Below are 21,342 nucleotides of genomic sequence, written 5' to 3' on the forward strand. Positions count from 1 at the left end.
AAAAAATAACTTTTTTTTTAATCATATTTTCTCTAATTCTACCCACTGCAGTTTTAAGGATAACAGAGGGGTGTTTCATAAAGCAAGACAGGCTTACTTCAGTAAATCAGACTTATTATCAGGAAGTTCTGTTTCATAAAGGAGGTTTGAATTAGTCTGACATAAGTTACCATGGTAACCTATTCCCATAGACTTCCGTCGTCTAGGTCAGGCTAGTTTTCAGGTGCTTCACTTCAGACTTAATCAGTGTGTCTTAATCAGTCTGCCAGACTGAAACCCAGTATTTTCTCCTTGAAGGTTCCCCTCTACTGCTGCACTGTGAACAGTGTGTCCAATTCATCACATTTTGATTTCACTTATTAAGTGAAATCATGAGTTCATAATGAAGATGACTATCTCAGGCCTTCTCTGTGTTGGATGTCCTGGGACCTCTTTTTCTCTCCCCTGGCTGTCGGTGCCTCGTTCCAGAAGTTTTGGATCTTCATCCTTCAAGAGATCCAGCCTCTCCTCTTGTCTCTCTCTCTCTGTTTCATTCTCCTGTCTCTGTGAATGGTGATCTTTGCTCTTGTGTGTTTGTGTATTCTGTCCTCCTCCAGGTCTCCATGTTGGTGAGGAGGTCGCGTGGTTCAGGTCTGTTTGGCGACACCTGAAGTTGCTCGACGTCCTCCCGGATCCATTCTTTATATATGATTACTATCCATCTATGATTTGGTGATCCTGATTGTCCAGACTGTACTGATGCTGAGGTCAGTGACCACTCAAGGGCACCAGAGCTCAGATACGAATTACCTCCATGTCTGTAATAAAACCTTGGGTTATGTAGATTACTTGCTGAAACTTTCATGCTTTAGTCATAAAATGCACACTTGGTTTGCCTTCCTGCCCCACTAATAGTTTAACCTAATATATCTATTGTGAAGTTTGAAGAATAGTTTTGCTAAAGCAACACACCTCTTAATTCCATAGACTGTATATAAGAAGTAGACATAGTCACCGTGATGTCACCTATTGGTTTGCGGACTGCCGTTTTGAAGCTTCGAGTTCGGCATTTTGGCCGTCGCTATGTTTGTTTTTTTGCAACCAGAAATGCCACGAGAGGGTGGAGCTAAGTGCAACTGAACTCTGAATAAGACATTTTTAGGCGACCAAAAAGGTTCTAATTACGGCTGTCAAAGTTAACGTGATAATAATCGATCTTTCGGAGGTTGTATTGTGCTCCGTTTTAAAGCTAGAGCGACGATACTGGCATCATTTGGAACTACAAAAAAACATAAGGAACTTGGTAGCCTCGGTACCAACCGTGTCATACTAGCTCGTCGTGAAGGAGGCTAAATAACGCACCAAACTTACGCTAAATTTTGGGCGAGGAAAAATTGTCATGACCATTTTCAAAGGGGTCCCTTGACCTCTGACCTCAAGATATGTGAATGAAAATGGGTTCTATGGGTACCCACGAGTCTCCCCTTTACAGACATGCCCACTTTATGATAATCACATGCAATTTGGGGCAAGTCATAGTCAAGTCAGCACACTGACACACTGACAGCTGGTGTTCCCTGTTGGGCTGCAGTTTACCATGTTATGATTTGAGCATATTTTATTTTATGCTAAATGCAGTACCTGTGAGGGTTTCTGGACAATATTTGTCATTGTTTTGTGTTGTTAATTGATTTCCAATATACAGTATATATACATACATCTGCATTTGCATAAAGCAAGCATATTTGCCATGTTGATAAGAGTATTAAATACTTGACAAATCTCCCTTTAAGGTACATTTTGAACAGAAATAAAATGCGATTCATTTGCGATTAATCGCGATTAACTATAGACAATCATGCGATTAATGGCAATTAAACATTTTAATTGATTGACAGCTCTAGTTATAATTAACCTTCTGAACTAAAGTTCTACTACCAAAACACGGACAACTCCCAGACCGGACAACGCTGTGGTAGAGACTTTACTAAATGAACATCATGCTGTATTGAAGAAGACTTGAAACTAGTGATTGAGACCATAAACTCATGTTTACAATGTTTACTGAGGTAATAAATCAAGAGAGAAGTAGGCTCATTTTCTCATAGACTTCTATACAATCAGACTTCTTTCATCAACCAGAGGAGTCGCCCCCTGCTGGCTGTTAGAAGGAATGCAAGTTTAAGGCCCTTCAACATTGGCTTCACTTCTGAGACCCAGAGGTTGCTCACTGGTTAATTCCAGCTTGTAATAGGCTGCATTGTTGTGCACTTGATACTGAAACAGGAACCTGTTCCTATTTTGAATCTGCACACATTTTGATTCAAAGCTTCCACTTTCTTTTACCAATTACTGGTGATTTCTTCTTTTCTGATTGCTCCGAGGGATCTTAGTTTCTTTCTCCGTTTCATTCTTCTCCATGCACAAACAGGACTATTTTGTAAACCCTTCATACAAAATAACATCTATTTGTAAAGAGACATGAAGGACCATTAAAAAATATCCTCTCTGCTATTTCACTGTACCCAATCAAGCTCTTGTGGGAGGCGTTTCCCAACTTTTGAACGGCAGTGTGCACTCAGAATTTCAACCTGAGTGTGTGTCTTCCTGTCATCGTTTGTTTTCATGTGATACAGTTGGTGTGTATCCTCCTCGGAAAGCAGAAACATGTCTGGCTCCTCCTCGACTCTGTTTGTTTAATGGATGATGATGATTCTGACATGCGTCTGTCATTTCAAGTTTAAACTTTCATCCGTCAATACAGACACAAAACTGGAGGAGATTCAGCTTAGCAGAACAAACAGACGAATCAGACGACAAGAAACGCACCGAAAAACCCGCTGAGGCTGCTGATAAGATGTGGCATTTGAACGTAAAAAACATCAACATTTTCAGCTTCAACTGAATCCACTCGAGTATTGTCTCCATATTTTTCCACTCCCTCGGTGTTAAATCAGAGATTGGCTGACTCCAGCGCAGCCGGAGGGGAGTGAGCAGGTGGGGTTGGCTTGCTCCAGGACTCTACAGTCGAACAAATGGCTGTTATTGGACACTACGGCGGGGACTGAATGTGCGACTGACTGCCTGCAGAACAGTAATTCATTCACAAAAAAACACACGCAACCACATATTTCGAGCTATTCTGCTCTGAAACTGAGGTTTAGTCTCTCGCTTTACTGCTGCGAAAATACATTTCTTCGAAAGAACGTTTTAGGGATTGCATGCAAATGGTTGATACTGCAAAAAAAAAAAAAATGTCCTCTCAAGAGAGCAGCTTTCTAGACGGGCTTGAGGTCAGCGTCGTGGCCTTTTGCTCTCCTGCAGGAGATTTATTCTGCTGTGACAGATGAAAGCTAGTTCCTGTTTATTGATCCAGAGCGCTGTTGCGGTGCACATGCAGACATACTCATATAGATGCATGTACATAAACACCCCCTACACACAAACATAAAAGACACATGCATCCCTCTGCAACACTTTCATCAGCTGCCAGGGTGTAGAGTCCATAACACTGATGGTTTTCCTCACTTCAAGTGCCTGTAGGCAACTGGGTTCACAGGTCACCTGCATTTGAAACGTACATGAGAGGCCTGTATGATAGCATGAGTGAATGTTTCCACCGGAGGCACAAAAAAAAGCAGCTTGTTTTATGTTCGCCTGAGTGTTTTGGTTCCTAATGGAATCCCGAGAAGCTATCATTACACGGTGGTTGGATCAATTTGGTCGTCAGATATTTTTGGCTCCGTGCCGCATCCGAGGAAACTCACAAGACGAACTGTAGGTGAAGCAGACAGTTTAATAAAGCAAAGACCGCCATGATGTACTCCACTATTCATCCAGGGTTCATCAAAAGTTTTCAAACTCAAAGTAATGACAGCTTAGGAAGTTAAATTAACAGGCTCCATGAGTCAGGACTACTGTTACTGTTGTTTGAATAGAGAAAATAATTTTGCGGCACAAAATCTCCTGCAGTATAATGCCCGAGGAATAAAATCCACTTTTGTTTGGTTCACTCAAAGTACTTCATGCTGGAGTCAAGGCAAGGCAAGGTTATTCGTATAGCACCTTTCAACAGCCGGCAATTCAAAGTGTTTTACATAACACATAAAGGCACTAAGAAAAGAAACACAGTATAAAATAGACATTTAAACAGGATTTAAAGAGTGAAATAAAATAGAAAATAAAAATAATCTAAAATAATAATAATTAGCCAGCCAGAGCGGTCACTCCGCCTCACTCCGGACCGGTTGGAAAATTGAATTCCTTTAATTATTGGCATATTCTTAAGGTGATGATAGGCTGAATTTGTAATTATACCCCCGCGACAACGTAGTCGTGGGTACATAGCGCTCCGCGTGTACGTCCTTCTGTCCGTCTGTCCGTCTGTCCGTCTGTCCGTCTTTCCGTCTTTCCATCCGTTCGCGTGTCACACTTTGTCCCGCGAGCAGAACTCGGAAACTATTTCACTTAGGAACTTCAAATTTGGTATGATGGTTGACAGTGTGGTCTAGTTGTGCCTTTTGGGGGGATAGAAGTCCAGGGTGGCCACATTATTTGAAATTTTGGCCAAAATAAATTAGATTTTTTTCGACTTCAATTTCGTTTCTGGAGCAGAACTCAGAAACTATTTCATTAAGGAACTTCAAATTTGGTATGATGGTTTACAGTGTGGTGTAGTTTTGCCTTTTGGGAGTTAGAAGTCTAGATTTGAGGCAGGTGAGTTAATAACAAGCTACATTGTGCTCAATAGACTAATTCCATTAGTTCCTAAAGGGCAAAACCTTTGGCCTTACTTAAGTAACTTACTTAAGTAACCAAGTTTCAACCAAAATCATCTACCAAAAGCCCCAGAACAGCTAATAAATCAACCTTGTGTTTTTTATTTTGTGTTAAGATTAAAAGGGGATTTGGGTTTTTTTAAGGTTAGAATTACAGTTATCTTAAATGTAGGAGTAGATCAGCATCAAGTAGTGTGTTTTTTCATACGATGATTCATTATTGAAGAATAATGTGAGTTCAGCTAATAATATTTGTTCTCTTTCACCCCCTTTTTTTTTCATTCTTTCATTTTTTTTTGTGTCCAACGTGTGTGCAAAGGAATGTTTGTAATATCATTTGTCTCAATAAAGATTGTTAAAGGGGATATATCATGTCAGTTCTTGTGCCCATACATTTGGGTATCTCTTTTGGGAGGCGGGTCTTAAAGAGACAGACGCTAAAACAGAGTGTTTCAGACAGAGGTTGAATACAGGTATATTCAGACGGACAGTATGAGAAAAATAAAGTGAACCGAAAATACAAGTATGAACCTGAAAATGAGCATGATATGTCCCCTTTAAATCTTTTAATTTGAAGGTGCGTGGCCGACAAACTTATGTTAGTTTGACAAACTGATGATTGCATCTTGTTTTTGTGTTTTTGTGTGTGTATTTATGCATGATGTGATCCTCCTGATACGCTACTGAATTAAATGGTTGAATTCAGAATTATTGCTTAACACGTAATGGACTTGGACTTGGACTTATATAGCGCTTTTCTAGTCTTCCGACCACTCAAAGCGCTTTACACTACATGTAAGTATTCACCCATTCACACACACATTCATACACTGATGGCAGAGGCTACTAAGGTGCCAACTTTGCCCATCAGGATTTAATCTAAATACTCATTCACACACCGATGGCTATGCCTCCGGGAGCAATTTAGGGTTAAGTGTCTTGCTCAAGGACACATCGACATGTGACCCGGAGCAGCCGGGGATCGAACCACCGACCTTCCGATTGGTGGACAACCTGCTCTACCCTCTGAGCCACAGCCGCCCACACGTAGCGCTGTTGTAACCAGAGCAGCCGTGACCAGATATTTAATTCAAATAAACCCCTCTACATAAGCTGATAATCATATCGCAGAATTATCAGGAATTATGCCATAACTACACAAATCCGTTTGGGTATCATTTTTTTTGATGAAGCTCTCTGTGGTGTTGTTATTTACAGCATAAATCTCCCATTTACTGCAAGTCCTCCTTATACCTAAATACTAATGTCAAGCTGTATTCTAAGCGTCTACAGTATAGGCCACCCAAATATACTGCAAACTTTTTTGATGACTTTGCTGAACTTCTATCATCTGCATCGACTTTGACCGTTTAACATTCATGTTGAAAGCAGCACCAAAGAACTATTACCGTTGACCATCCGTGTGTTTTCTTTGAGACGACCATCACTGAAAATGAATTAATTCAGACTTTCTCTTCTACGCCTGCTCTCGCTTTGGCCTCAGTCAAAGATAAATTTCAAATGTTATTAATGCCAATGCTCCCACTAAAGTGAAGGTAAGAAAAAAAGCACCATGGAGAAATGCCACGCTGGGAAAATTAATAAAAGAGTGTCAAAAAGGTGAACGCAGGTGATGAAAAACAAGCCTCCAGGTTCATTATAACATCTACAGAGAGAGACTTTACAGTTTTTAATTTAGAAACTTGGAAAAGCAAGGCAGTCCTTTGACATCATTGCCAGAAAACCATAATAATGCACGCGCCTTAAATGCTAGAGTTGACAGGCTGACAAACACTGAACTTATATTCACTATGTAGTGCAATGTGTTTGCCTCATTCTGTACTGATAAAATACCATACTACCAGGTACCGGGTCTGTATTGCTATCCACTTAAAAGCAATTCAATTAGCATAACAATTTGATCCTGTCAACTATAAAACATCTTCAAGTTCTCCACCCTCAAGTTATTTCCCACAGGCCCCGAAAACTGCAGTTCATAACAAAACAATCTCATGACGAGGTCTATTTAGTAGCTGTTCTGGAGCTTTAGATCTTATAACATAAACCTGCGTTAACTGATTTTTTTTTGGCCACTTTGTGGCAGCAGAAACACAACTCTGACATACACCAATCAGCCATAACATTATGACCACCTGCCTAATATTGAGTAGGTCCCCCTTTCGCCGCTAAAACAGCCCTGACCCGTCGAGGCATGGACTCCACTAGACCTCTGAAGCTATGCTGTGGTATCTGGCACCAAGCCGTCAGTAGCAGAGCCTTTAAGTCCTGTAAGTTGCGAGGTGGGGCCTCCGTGGATCGGACTTGTTTGTCCAGCACATCCCACAGATGCTCGACTGGATTGAGATCTGGAGAATTTGAAGGTCGAGTCAACACCTCGAACTTGTTGCCGTCCACATGATGTAAAAGAAAACGTGATTCATCAGACCAGGCCACCTCCTTCCATTGCTCCGGGGTTCAGTTCTGATGCTCACGGGCCCATTGTAGGCGCTTTTGGCGGTGGACACAGGTCAGCCCGGGCACCCTGACCGGTCTGCGGCTTCGTAGCCCCATATGCAACAAACTGCTCCTCACTGTGTGTTCTGACACCTTTCTACCGGAACCAGCATTCACTTTTTCAGCAATTTGAGCTCCAGTAGCTCTTCTATTGGATCAGACAACACGAGCCAGCCACAATACGCACTGAGCTATTCCTTAAAAGAGCTACGCTACTCTTATAACATGACGATAGCCTGCCAGAACTTCCTGTAATTGGTCCGAAAGCCCGAACACGAGAACACAATAGAAATGAACTATGGTTCAATCTGATCCGGACCGAGACCACCTCTATTCGTCAGACCAAGGTTTGGCTGTTTGGCCCGTGGTCACATTGTTATTGGTTTCACACGGGATGCGAACTCCGGCTTCGTGGGTGAAAGCCCTGTGTTTTGTGTCCCATCCATCGCCCCCGATCTCCACCCCATACGGAGTTTCACGCTGTCTATACTACAGCGTCACCCTTCCACTTTTGCTCCTGTTATAATAACTACAGTCGCTAGAGGTCGCTGTCGTCTTCTTTTATTCCTTCTTTTGGTGATCGACCATGTGAATCGATGATAAAAACCCAATATTGGGTGCAACAGGGCCCTACTGACCTACATCTATGAGGCTGATAACCACAGATAACGCTCATTTAATGACCTGACAACAGTCTAATCAGCTGCTCCAAAACAGTAAAGTTGTGGATGTCGGAACCAAAACACTGAGCTGAGAAAAGACACTAAAACAAACTGCTGAGTCGGGTGATTATTCTCTGTTGGTTTGTCACTACAAGCTGCCGCTTCCACATTACACATATTTGATTACATCCATTGTTGATATAAAACGATTACAGCACTCAGAGTGCTCAGAGAAAATGGACATTTGAACGTCTACAATTTCATGACAACTGAGCCAACTCAATCTGCCGAGGACGCTGGTGTGTGATACGATAAAAAAGCTCCAGAAGAGCTACTAAACGGACCTTGTGGTGAGATTGTTTTGTCAACTCAGAAATGACGCTGAATGATGCTGAGTATTAAACTCAAATTGGCTCTTCGAAAGGGCAGAAGTACAAGAACATGAGCGCACACACTCGGCCGGGCTCCAGCAGTACCGCCACCCCTTCATTTCCCCACGCAGTCCACAGGTGTTGGGGGGAAGCAAATGAAAGTTGGCGTATCCAATCATGGCCTGACGTCAGGGTGCCACCCCTCCTGGTAGTGAGCCCGCTGACAGAGCGAGCCATCTGGGCAGCAGAGAGCCGGCGACAGGCCCATCCATCCCCGCGCCCTGCCCTCTGGGCCTGCAGCCAGCGAGACAGACTGGGAGAGCTGGCGGGGACCGGCGCTCCTCGCTCGCCTTGCCAAGATGGAGCATGTTTTCATCATTCTACCATTCAGCGGGGTCAAAAATATGCGCGAGTCGCTTTATTTAATGCGACGGGGTTGGTTTCAGCCACGTAGTCTGACTGGTCACAGATGTATCCCCAACTGTTGCGTTAAGGCCATAAATAATCCGTCATATTTTCACATAAATATGTATGTGTTTTTTCCACCGTCTATTACCAGATGACATGAAATAGTCATGATTTGTCTGCACACGTTTTGACCGCCCAGTCATCTCCCAATCACATTTCTCCAGCAGCAGCGATAGCGAGGAGACACGACGTGCGAGAGAGTTCAAATACCCTTCAGCAAGGTTAATAATCATGGTTGACAGAAAAGTATGGGCGCATAACTTGGTGAGTTCGCTGGATAATAATTGAGAGGTGGAGACCGGCTGTGATGAGAAAATTAAAATGATAATTGTCTTCTTGCTTGAACTAAAAGTTTCTTTTTTTCTCTCATATGAATTCCAGAGAAAAGTTTTCAGCTAAAATGTCACACTTGAAGCAGAGAGAGCACCCCGAAGAGGAAATGTGTTCAAGCATCCATGACATCATGCGACCCACTCTGCTGGAGACATCTAAAGGTACCAACCACTGACCTCCAGGAGAACATCCTACTGACACGACAGCTATCACACTGACTTTTGATCCTACAAAGCTGAGGTCTAATTTTTTTACCTTTGACCTATTTCACCTGTCAAACTTTTTAGCCACACTAGTGGCATGGCTCTATGGGTGGTGCCTACCACCACCTACGTACAGCAAAGTAGGCAACCTCCGGGTCTGAAAAGTGAAGCCAATGCAGAAGTGCCTTAAACTTGCATTCTTTCTAACAGCCAGCAGGGGGCGACTCCTCTGGTTGCAAAAAGAAGTCAGATTGTATAGAAGTCTATGAGAAAATGAGCCTATTTCTCACTTGATTTATTACCTCAGTAAACATTGTAAACATGAGTTTATGGTCTCAATCACTAGTCTCAAGTCTTCTTCAATACAGCATGATGTTCATTTAGTAAATTATGGTTCCATTTAGAGTCAAATAGACCATAAAGCAGGGGATGCTTTAGGGCGTGGCTATCTTGCGTTGTCCGGTCTGAGAGTTGTCCTTGTCTTCGTCTTACAACTTTAAGCCTTTCACAGTGTGTTTTCAGTTCATGAACATTAATTGTAACTTTTTGGTCACCTAAAAATGTCTTATTCAGCGTTGGGTTGTACTTAACTCCACCTTCTCGTGTCTCTTCTGGTTGCAAAAAACAAAATGTCCACAAACCAATGGGTGACACCATCATCAGGTCAAAATTTCCATTCGTCCAAAACTTTGTTTGATGATGAAACACATAGCAACCCATACTTTGTGTTTAGTCCTAATTGGCAAATTTTGGCACGCTTACCTAATAAACCAAGATAGTGGACATGGTAAACATTATACCTGGTAAACATTATACCTGCTAAACGTCAGCGCGTTAGCATTGTCATTGCAAGCATGTTAACATGCTGACGTTAGCACTTACCTCAAAGCACCGCTCTTTGCTTGAGTTTCTTGGATGAGGACAAGCCCCCTTAAAATGCTGGTTAATCTTAACAAATCAACCACATTCATGAGTTTTATCAAAAAAACGTTATTACTTATTATTCAACTAAATCTATACAGTCTTTTATATTCTTATCTGACTGGGCTTTGATAGTGTGAGGCTGTCGCATTTGTGTCATATCGGAGTTATCGTAATTACCTGTTTACAATTTGTAAATGCTCATGTCAGTCTCTAAGTCTTGGGGGAAACTGCTTTTTCTGGAAGCTCTGATATAGTCTGCCAAAGTCTCTATTTCAAGGTTATTAAACCAAAATGTAATTAACAGTGCTCTATACGATATTCAGAGCATTAATTTAGCAGCAAACAACTATTTGCTTTTTAAAGATATAGAGTCTACCTGAGCAGAGAATGAAGTCACTCTCCCCCTGTGTGTGTTGTGATCAGAGCTTCCATTGCGGAAGCGTGGCACCCACCTGTCCCCTTCCCCCCGGTTAACACTGTTAGCTCTGTCAGCACTGTTGCTGTTGTTTTCACTGTTAGCTCTGTTAGCACCATTAGCTGGGAGCCGCCAGCTCAGTCGTTGCCATGTTGAGAGCCGTGCTTCAAATTTAGCATTTAGTACCTTTGAGATAGTACTATATTGTCATTTCGAGGGGTTAAAGTACTGAGCTGTCCAGTGACGTGAACGCTTGCAAGTCACAGAAATGGGAATGTTTCCCATTTCTATATAGATCCCATGTGACGCAAATACAGTATGTAGAAACAGGAAGTGGGTGAGACAAATCCTCAATATGCCAACAAAATAGAGAGATACACTGCACTGCACTGCACTGTACCTGAACTTTGGGTAAGAAGCCAAAGTCATTTTACTGAAAAATATGCTCATGTTTTGTTCATGAATCATTTAGAAAAAGGTTTTAATAGTTAAATAGCACAACAGTTGCATCTGCTGTATGTGTCTTAGTACTAAAAATATGACATTGACATCATTACTCTGCAGAAATCCTACTATTCTTGAGTCTTGTTCTCTCTGTGTGTTGTTAGAGCAGACAGAGTGGTGGATATGCCCGTGCATGGATATTTTTTTTGTGTGTTCACTTAGTCAGATACGGAACAGAAGGCTCTCTGTGACATTTACCCACAATACTGTTCTTCACACCACCACCAACCGGACTCCCACTCTCTCAAAGTGAAGATGGAAGATTGTTTCAACAGTTTTTTTGGACGTGGAACACAACCTCCCCATCAACTAGCCACCTGCTGACTAAAAATGGCCGAATGCTGTTATTTACCCGCACACAGGATGTGAATGTAGTGGCTGAGAGGCGGAGAGAGACAGGAGTGGTTTGTCAGGACAACGAGGAGCACCTGCGCCCACCTCGCTACGCAGCTAGGTGTATGTGTGTGTTTGTAGATGAAAGTTTGTGAGGAAGCGTCGAGGACAATAGTGTGAGTATAAACTGCAGGATGCCTGCCTAAATTAACATTATAATCACTGCATATTGAGGTACATTATGTACTCAATTTAATTTTTTTTAACACCTTTAATCAAAGTTTGGAGGGTTTCATGCACCAGAAATATTCTTTGGCTTTGTAAAGCTAATATTGCGCCAGTAAACAACAGTTTTGCGTAATTTGCGTCCATCTGATGTGTAAACTTGACACGGTCTCCTGCGGTTCCTGTGATCACAACACCACAGCTATATGTTAAAGTTAGCTCAGTTGCCAGGAAGGCCACCTACTGAAGAGCTATTGGAGCACTGTCATCTTGTTAAAGATGTCAGTTCTTTTCACACATAATGGTGTTTAGATTAACATGAACAAAGGGAGCTTTCAGAAGGTTATTTTTGCCAACGTTTAGCTGCGAGCGCCCATGTTCCATTGAACTAAAAACTGTGGTTTCCATTATGGATATGTGATCAAACCACTATTTGTATTACAGACAGGAACAATCAGGCAACAGCCTGTTGGCCCAAAGTACATTTGATTTGCAAGATGTTTGCAAACCCTTTTATGCCCAAAGCCTATATTTAGTATGATAAGGAAAAATGCCACAACATTTATTCTGATCTGTCAAAAGTCTTGAAATTTGGTATGGACATACTTTGGGCAAGTTTCTAACAGTACAATTTAGATTTTTTTTAAATCTCATGATAAATCACACTTTAATTCATAGTCAAAATCAGGATTTTTGAAAACTGAAGAAAAACGCTAACATTTTGTTTATAGAGTGCTCCAGGGAGGACGTATTCCCTCGACAAAAACCCAATGTGATTTTGCCATCCACTTTGAGCTTAATTTTTGCTCTTCAGAAACCTATGGGTGACGTCCATTTTATTTGCCTTATTTCCCTTTAATTCCCATAAATTCCAGTTAAATCCCATGGAATGTTTCCACCTTGAATATTCCCGCAATTTTGCATCCTTAGTATATGCATTATGGAGTTATTTCATATTTTGATGTGCAAAACAAAACAATTAATGCGATTGGATCACACCAACTTAACGTTGTGAACATGGGACTCGCAGGGACAGCTGTTTGTAAAGTGAAAGCGCAACTTAATGCACGGGACACGAACATCGGTCTCCTGGATGAAAGCCCTTTGTGGGTGCCTTATGCGTCAGTATCACACGCCGAGGGGCGTGACAAAGCGTCGGTATTTGCTGCCCTGGGAATGAGAACGGGCTGCAATTCGCAGCGACAAAATCTGTCCACAGGCAGACAGACAAATATAAACATTTGGCAAAGTGCTCAAAACCACTTTTGTGGTAGTTCCCACTACAGTCCAAGTCTTTAGGACAGCATTTTGCCATGATGACACACACACAGACAATACCAGCATCGCTGTCGCGGCTGGCAAAAATCCATGCAACAAATATTGTAATAATCCCCTGTCAGTGTATGTTATTCTCTCTTATAAAGCCACAAAATGTTAAGCTAAGAGCATATACTGTACGTATTTGTCCCTCAGTCCTAGAAGAAGGGTTGCATCATTAGCCAGAAACAAAATGTAATTGCCTTTTTTTCTGTCTTTCATAGTGCTAGTTGGAATATCGCCACAGAGTTTGAAAGTTCAGAGTTTCCTGCGGGCCAACGCTAACTAACTTAAAGTTGCTTTTAGCCAGCAGAGCAATTTGTAGTGTGGCATAGCGGGCATTTCCCACTGTCATCATAACAGTCTCCCCCCACTGCTGCGTCGCTTCTTTAAGACCCCCAAGGAGCAGCAGAGTGTAACAGCTGAATAGAAGTGAACACATCTCTAAGCCGCCTGCCATCCCCTGAGAGGAGAGTGTACACACATAAACACACACACATTCTCTCTCTAATGCATGTACACACACACACACACACACACACACACACACACACACACACACACACACACACACATATTAACACCCTTACACAACTATGATAATAAGCACACACACTATGAGACACGCGTGAGCACACTTCACATACATACAGTATATGGTACATTTTCTTCATAAACACACAGTATAAAGACAGGTAGACATTTTCCCTTCCTGCCTGTCAGTCAACATTCCCTCTCACAACTCTTGCTTTAGCGCATGACGGCCCATCTGCATGCCATTACTGGGTTTCGACACTAATGGAGCCATTTCGCCAAGCAATAAACTGTAAGGGAACATTAGCACCCAAGATGCAGTCTAACAACGCACTAAACTGACGGGTTCCGACGTGCCGCGCATCACTGAAAAGCGCCTCCGGAGCGAGGCAATGCAACAATCATTCTAAATATTAATATTCTTTAGTTTCTCAGAGAAGGATGAAAAAATGGAGCAGAAAGCCCAGGCTTAATGTACAGAAGATCCTCAGATAGTCCCACTCATCCCCTATAATGGGGTGGAACATTACTCAATGGAACGTGGACAAACAGGGCACACATATGTGCTTATACATTCACTCACACACATTTGAATAATATATTACAGAATACCAAGCATGTATATGTTACTCTTACTTTTTATTTTGCATTTACGCTTCAAAAATCATAGAAGTGGTGTTCATTGTAGAGATTATCTTGCTGAACAAAACGTGTAATTATCATAAAAGTATGTTTGCCACACAGCTTATTTTCTGCAATAATCCAAAACCTAATGGAAAAATCCCATTGGCTTTTTCTCGAGGAAACCCAGGGCGATTCTAACTTCCTGGTGGGCCAACAAAAATACGTCATCCCTGGAGCACGCTATAGTAAAGTGTGTCTGAAATGCCTCACAATAGCTAGTCCATCAATCAGGGTAACCACAGCATATTTAATTGAAATTTGCTACATGCACAGTTATATGCTCCAACTTGACCACACAGTCATAGAACAGTAGGTTGGTACTAGGTAACTATTTATTCAATGTAAATTACAGTCGTCATTATTGAGGTCTGGTTAGGTTTTCTGAGGTCTGGTTAGGTTTAGGCAACTGGAACTATTTGGTTATGGTTTAGAAAATATCGTCAGGCCAGAAACCAAATTTGATTTGATTTGTTGGTACCATAGACTGTATATAAGAAGTAGACATAGTCACGTGACGTCACCCATTGGCTTGTGGACTACCGTTTTAAAGGCTCGAGTTTGGCATTCTGTCCGTAGCCATCTTGTTTTTTTTGGAGCCAGAAGTGACCATATTTGGACGAGAGGGTGGAGCTAGGGAAGAGCGGGGCCTGGCGGGCTAGGTATCGTCAGCATGGCACCCACGGCAACCACCCGTCACTCAAAGAGGCCATTCCCTTAATTATGCATAATGTTAAGTCTTAATATAATTTAAACGGGTGAGTTATACAATTCACCCCCAGATGAAAGGGAAAATTAGCTATAGAGACCATAACCAGGCTGTAAACATGTTTATTTCTACTGTAAAGTTGGGTATTTGAACGTATGGGTCCATGGGGATTGGCTCGCTTTTGGAGCCAGACTCAAGTGGCCATTTGAGGAACTGCAGTTTTGGCTTAATTTCTCAGCCCCGGAGGTTGCCTTTTGCTTGGTACAAGACAGGACTGAGTAAAAGTATTTTTATTCACTCATCATACTTATAACTTTGCTACTGACAGAGGACAGTAAAGGTGTCAGTATGCATCAACTACAGTGCTTATTTATTTATCTATTGAAAGGAACACCCGTCACTAGAAGGGCTTTTATGAAACTAGTGGATTAGACAATGTTGTTGAATGATCAAACAGCATCTGAAACACCTTCACCCAACACCTTTCTGACGCCTGACACCTTTTTCACTTTTCTTAGGGCGACTGCTTCCAGAATTTCTGTAACTTTCCAAACCAGACAAGCACGCCCACCTCATGCAGTGATTCGCCAGGTGTTTGAAGGTGTGAAAGTAAGCATTCAAGTTCTTTTTTCACCCATTTACTTCTGTCAGTCTTCGTCTGTACGACGAGTGCAACGCTATGAATACCTGGGGTTGATTACCTGGGTGTTTTGTTAGCATTGTAGCATTTTGTTAGCATTATGAGTCAAGGGACTTTATTTTTGCGCAATAGTTCAATAACACTTTGCTCAAGTTTATTTGTATGTCGGTCAGAAGCACATGTCGCTATGCATGCAGCCACATGAACATGGTCCTCGCAAGGATGCAAGTATACGCAAGTCCTCACAAGGATACACGAACACACACAAACACTCACATGTGTGGTTGATTCAGTTAAAAATGATGCCTGCAGATCCCCCCTCTGTGTGTTTATGGCCGTGATTGCATGCCTTTAACATGTTGACATTCAAATTTAATCCGTCCTTGTAATTAGACAGGCCTCAACACCAACAAGCAAAAAATAGAGGCAGAGTGATTAAAACGGGAAAATCCAATCACACATGCTTCTTATGTTAGTGAACATTCACTGATGAGGTGGCGGCTCCACATATAGGATATAATACAGCAACAATTACCCTCTCACGTATTGTCAAATGCACAAACACACGTCCACGCACATCCACCGTTACACAGGGCCCATTTTGGCACACACAAGTAGCTGTACAACCAAAACGCACACGTACACTACTACAACAATACTAATTAATCCAGATATCTTTTCCCACACAGGATATCCTTGGCTTTCATCCCCTCCTCAATTAGATTGAACTTCCTACTGTTATGTTAGTGTTTGGATTAGGAGGAATTATGGAGGAATGCTAATGTTCGAAATCCTCCTTTGCCTTTGACTTACTGCATCAGACGCTTGACAGCTATCTGGCTTTTATAAGGAGTAGTGTGTACTTCTTTGTGTGTGTGGATCTGAATTAGTTAGCTAAACCTTCGCTACGTGCTAGCACCTCCGCTGACTTTCGGTAAATACACTGGCTTCATCCACACCTTGCATCACTCTCCCAGCTGCCCTTCTTTTCTTACTCCTGAGCTGAGATAGTTCAAAATGAGAGCAAATGATTCTCAAGATGTTTTTTCTATGTGAACTTTGACCTGGTCTTCCATCTCTTTTGGGACTCTGACAACAAAGGCCTAAACTTGAGTCTTTATAATGGCATAAAACACTATAGCTGACCTTTTAGTGGAGCGGATAACATCCATTATTCAATGAAATCGTGCAAATAGTGATACAAGCACCAAATTTGGCATGATGATCGCGAGGGGTCACTAAGCAAATATAAACGATTGGCCACTTGAAAATCCAAGATAGCGGCCATTTTTCAAGATGGCCGCCAAATTGACCTGCTGATAATGATATCTCTCATAGTAATTGATCTACTTGATTGATTTGAGTGATCTTGGTGTCAAATGATATGTTTTGTGGCATGCTGGATCTAATTTTGATGTTTGTTTTAACATTTATTGACTGCAATATGGCGGCCATTTTTCAAGATGGCTGTCAATGTTTTTCTTAAGGACTTTACTTTACTGTACTTGGTCAATTTGAATGTGTGATGTAAAGTTATATGTTTTCTTGTATGCTTGATCTAATTTTTACAACTTTAACATCCTACAATAAGTTTTTTATTACTTTCTGGCCGTCCGCTGAGTCTTTGCTTTGTGGTTTTTGCGGCTTGAGAGTCCACAGTTCCAGTTCTAGCACCTGGTGTTGGATATGGAGTTTGTCATATTCCTGCTTATCCGGTCTTTCAGGGAAGGAAACTTTGGACTACTGATCCCCTACTCGACCAAGTAGATGAATTTCTATGAGGGAAACCATTATCGGCAGGTCAATTTGGCGGCCATCTTGAAAAATGGCCGCCATATTGGATTTTCAAGTGGCCAATCGTTCATACTTGCTGAGCGTCCACTTGGGAATCATCGTGCCAAATTTGGTGCTTGTATCACTATTTGCATGATTTTTCCACTATCCGCTCCACTATTTTCTCCGTTAGCTAGTTAGCCTAGCTGACATGAATTCAAATCCGCATTATACTGCAGGCCTAAATACCAGTGTGAATCAGCAAACCTGCTGAACTTCCGAGGTAATTACGTCATGAATGAAAGATAAAGTTAAGTTTAATATATCGCTTTAAACTCATTGTTTTGCAAGTCCCTGTAGCTGACTCCTGATGGCTCTCACTGTTGACTGTTGATATATAGAAGAAACAAATCACCGGCACTCACGGTACTCTCAGCGTGACACTTATGATGGCTTATAGCTGAAACGCGTTAGAAAGAAAGACCCTTTATCTGTGAGTGCCGGTGATTTGTTTCTTGTTTGTACCACTACCGGGCATCCGATACTGTTCAAGATTAGGAGCCGTGTCCACCGCTACTTTCGACCCTTGATATATATAGCTCATTCTCATCCCAACTTGTACATACTGACACTTGGATAAGACCCCTTGGCGTCACTTTCTGGCGCGCTGGGTAGACAAGCGAGTCAAACACTGTTGCTTGAAAGCCCGGTGCGTCTCATACAAACACTAAAGGGTGTCTTGTGTGTTGGTATGAGACTCTTAACTGGAAACTACATACCCACACAGGTCTTTTCATTCGTTCTGGCTGATTAGACCTCGGTTCAGCTATTCTGGGAATTGTGTGAAATCACCAGACTCCATGTGCTAATAAGTGTAAGTTGTCCTCGACCTTTTTCCCGGCAGACATTTTGACATGTCATTGCAGGAAAAGCACAGGTGTAACTAATAACATTAATGATGGCTTCCTTCTGCTTACATCAGCCGATAAACCATTAGAGTGGGCCAGCATGTGTCAAGGCCTGGAACCGGTGCACGCAACATAACAGGATAATTTAATTAATTACACCAGTGTTTGACGAGTCCAGATGTCATCCGCGAAAAAGGTCTATTAAGATTTGTGTATGTGACAACGTTTATTTATTCAGCCGCGTGTGTATTTGTCATCTGTGCTTTTCGAGCTATTACATGTCGAGATGTCTGCCCTGAAAAAAATGGCTATTGCGATTATATTAAGTAGAGCACAATCTGTATGTGTCCACACAGTCCAAATGAGAGAACACCTGTGGGGGTGCACCATCAGGCTTAATTGTATCTGTTGTAACACTTGTCCACAGAAAAATAAGACGGAGACTAAACAGTAATTTAAAGCATGGTTGTATTTAATTTCAATAAATACATTTCATTAAAAGACATTCAAAATAGAAAATTGTCCAGTATATGTCAGGAACAAGACTAAATAGTTTTAGGTCTTTGGAAATGGACCAGTAACAAACTTATTTGACAGTGTTGACCTCTGAAACGAGTGAGGCTAAAACAGAGGATGCTATCCCTTTAGCACACTCTGTTCCGTAAAGAAAATACAACTGCATTTCCAAAGCCATATGGGATAGTTTGCTGTCAGCCAAGCCAGCAGATGGTGTAACTGTATGATCTTGAATGTGCTTTGCTTTTAGTTGCTTAGCTAGCCAGTGAGGTTTAAAATGTTACCAGATGTTACAAAGGCTATGAGCAACAATAAATTATCTTGTCAGACGATTGCCTATAGGGCACTTACATGGACATTACCTGATTTGAAGTGGCTATTAGCACCCATGCTAACGGGAACTAGCCTGGTCCTTGGTTAGCAGTTCATGTTTAGACACAAAGAAATGCAGAGTTAACTCAACGTAAAAACGTGTAGCAAAAGGGAATATTGGCAACTTTAGTCCTCTATAGAACTCTTGTCACATGGACAATAGGCCCATAATGCCAATACCTGTAGGCCAGTGGCGGCTGGTGGATTTTTTTTTGGGTAGGGCCAATCAATTTCAACAAACATCCTAGTACGATTCAATGCAAAAAAAAGTATCAAAAAGAAGTGGAGAGAAGCGAGAGACGAGAAGACAAGATCACGCGAGAACTGACATGAGCCCTGACGAGAACAGAGAGAGACACACGTGAACGTGCGCGCGCACACCATGGGCCAAATCAGTTTGGCCCTCCCGGAAGTCTTTTTTACGGCGCTGATTGGATGAATTGTATGTCATTCATGCTTGTAATCATATATCTTTAAACAGTGATTGGCTGTACTGCTTATTAGACCCGCCTTCCTTGGGCCAAATCCATTTGGCCCCAGAAAGTGCACATGCAGCAGAGCAGCTGAGAGGTGCACTAGCAGAGAGTTCAAGGAGGAAAGCAGATATTTGGCGCAGTTATCCTATTTTACAAATATTACGGGTATATTCCATAGGTCAAAAACACACATATTGACAATTTTTATAATTTTTATAATTTTTATAATTAATAATTTTATAATTTTTTTTTTTTTTTTTTTGGTGGCTCAAGGTGGGTGGGGCCAGGCCCCGTGGCCCTCTATTGGCCGGCCGCCACTGCTGTAGGCTATACATGACGATAACATGTTGGTGCCTTCTTCTTTTCCCAGTGTTTGTGCTAAGCTAAGCTAACGACATCCAGAAGCGATTACTGTGTTGCGGTTTTTGCCCTTATTCCGAAAAGACAATATTCCTACTATTACATTGCTGATGAAAATAAATATTCCACTAATATTTCCGTTTACATGCAGCCGTGCTTATTTCGATTAACCGGTTGCGGTCTTTGTTTGACCGTGCAAACACAGCCTCAATCTTCCATTCCTTCAAACCTCTTTGAAAAGGTCGGCGTTGCGATATTTGTGAATATCCAAAAAACCTGTTGATATCCAATTCTTGCATAATGTTTAACAGTAGGTGTGTTTCTCCTTCCGACCAGAAACTGTCGGCTAGTCGGTTTGCGTACTGTACAACGCACAGAGCTGGTCGTAAACAGGCAAGAGGCCGTGGAGCCGTGTGTCGTAAACATTGTATATAAGAAGTGGACGTAGTCACCTTAACGTCACCCACGGGTTTGTCGACTGCTGTTTTGAAGCCTTTAGTTTGGCATTTTGGCCGTCGCCGTCTTCGTTTATGGTCCTCGCCATCTTGTTTTTTTGCAACCAGAAGTGACACGAGAGGGTGGAACTGAGTACTAAGCTTTATGTTCTATTTGACTCTAAATGGGACCATAATTTACTAAATGAACATCATGCTGTATTGAAGAAGACTTGAAACTAGTGATTGAGACCATCAACTCATGTTTACAATGTTTACTGAGGTAATAAATCAAGTGAGAAGTAGGCTCATTTCCTCAGAGATTTCTATACAATCAGACTTCTTTTTGCAACCAGAGGAGTCGCCCCCTGCTGGCTATTAGATAGAATGCAAGTTTAAGGCACTTCAGCATTGGCTTCACTTTTTAGACCAGGTTTTTGCCCAATGGTCGCAAACTGCCGTAAAAACCCCAATTGAGACGAATGTGCTGTATTCATGTCCAAAGAATGCTCCTAAAACCTGAATAATATCGGCATATCTCATGTCTTAATCGGAAAATGCTATCCAATATCCAAACAAAATATGCTTTTTACATGACCCATTTCAAATTCACAATATTGTGATATTTGGAATAATAGTGGAATATTAGTGTGCATGTAAACGTAGTCAATGTCCAGATGCTGTTAATGTGAAAACATAAACGCCTATGCCAAGGTTTTAAATTCAACACGAGCACCCTCTCAACCTCACACCCCCATCCTTCCCCACCACAGAGAGATCGAAGGTTTCGCCTCTCCAGAACACAGCTGGTAGAGATCAAATCAGCCTTTGAGCCGCCTTGATCTCTGCTTTTCTCCTTTGGTTCGCTCTTGTTCTTCCTCGCCCCTCTATCTCTGGTCCAGGAAGTGCAGCC

The 21,342-nt window shown here is 41.9% G+C and overlaps 1 protein-coding gene across 3 annotated transcripts in view; it reads left to right on the forward strand.

Moving 5' to 3' along the window:
- ercc4 (excision repair cross-complementation group 4) overlaps positions 1 to 21,342 on the forward strand; it is a 37,069-nt gene continuing 15,727 nt past the window's right edge. The window contains exons 1-2 of one of the 3 annotated variants that reach the window (XM_074620625.1): positions 1 to 746; positions 9,154 to 9,266. In XM_074620625.1, coding sequence (XP_074476726.1) covers positions 739 to 746; positions 9,154 to 9,266 — 121 coding nt within the window. In that variant the 5' untranslated portion in view covers positions 1 to 738. Of the gene's footprint in view, positions 747 to 9,153; positions 9,267 to 15,468; positions 15,560 to 21,342 lie in introns of those variants that run through there. The other 2 variants (XM_074620626.1, XM_074620627.1) reach the window with 2 other exon arrangements.

The sequence above is a fragment of the Sebastes fasciatus genome, chromosome 20 (genome assembly GCF_043250625.1).
Source record: "Sebastes fasciatus isolate fSebFas1 chromosome 20, fSebFas1.pri, whole genome shotgun sequence".
In the NCBI taxonomy this organism is placed as follows: Eukaryota; Metazoa; Chordata; class Actinopteri; order Perciformes; family Sebastidae; genus Sebastes; species Sebastes fasciatus.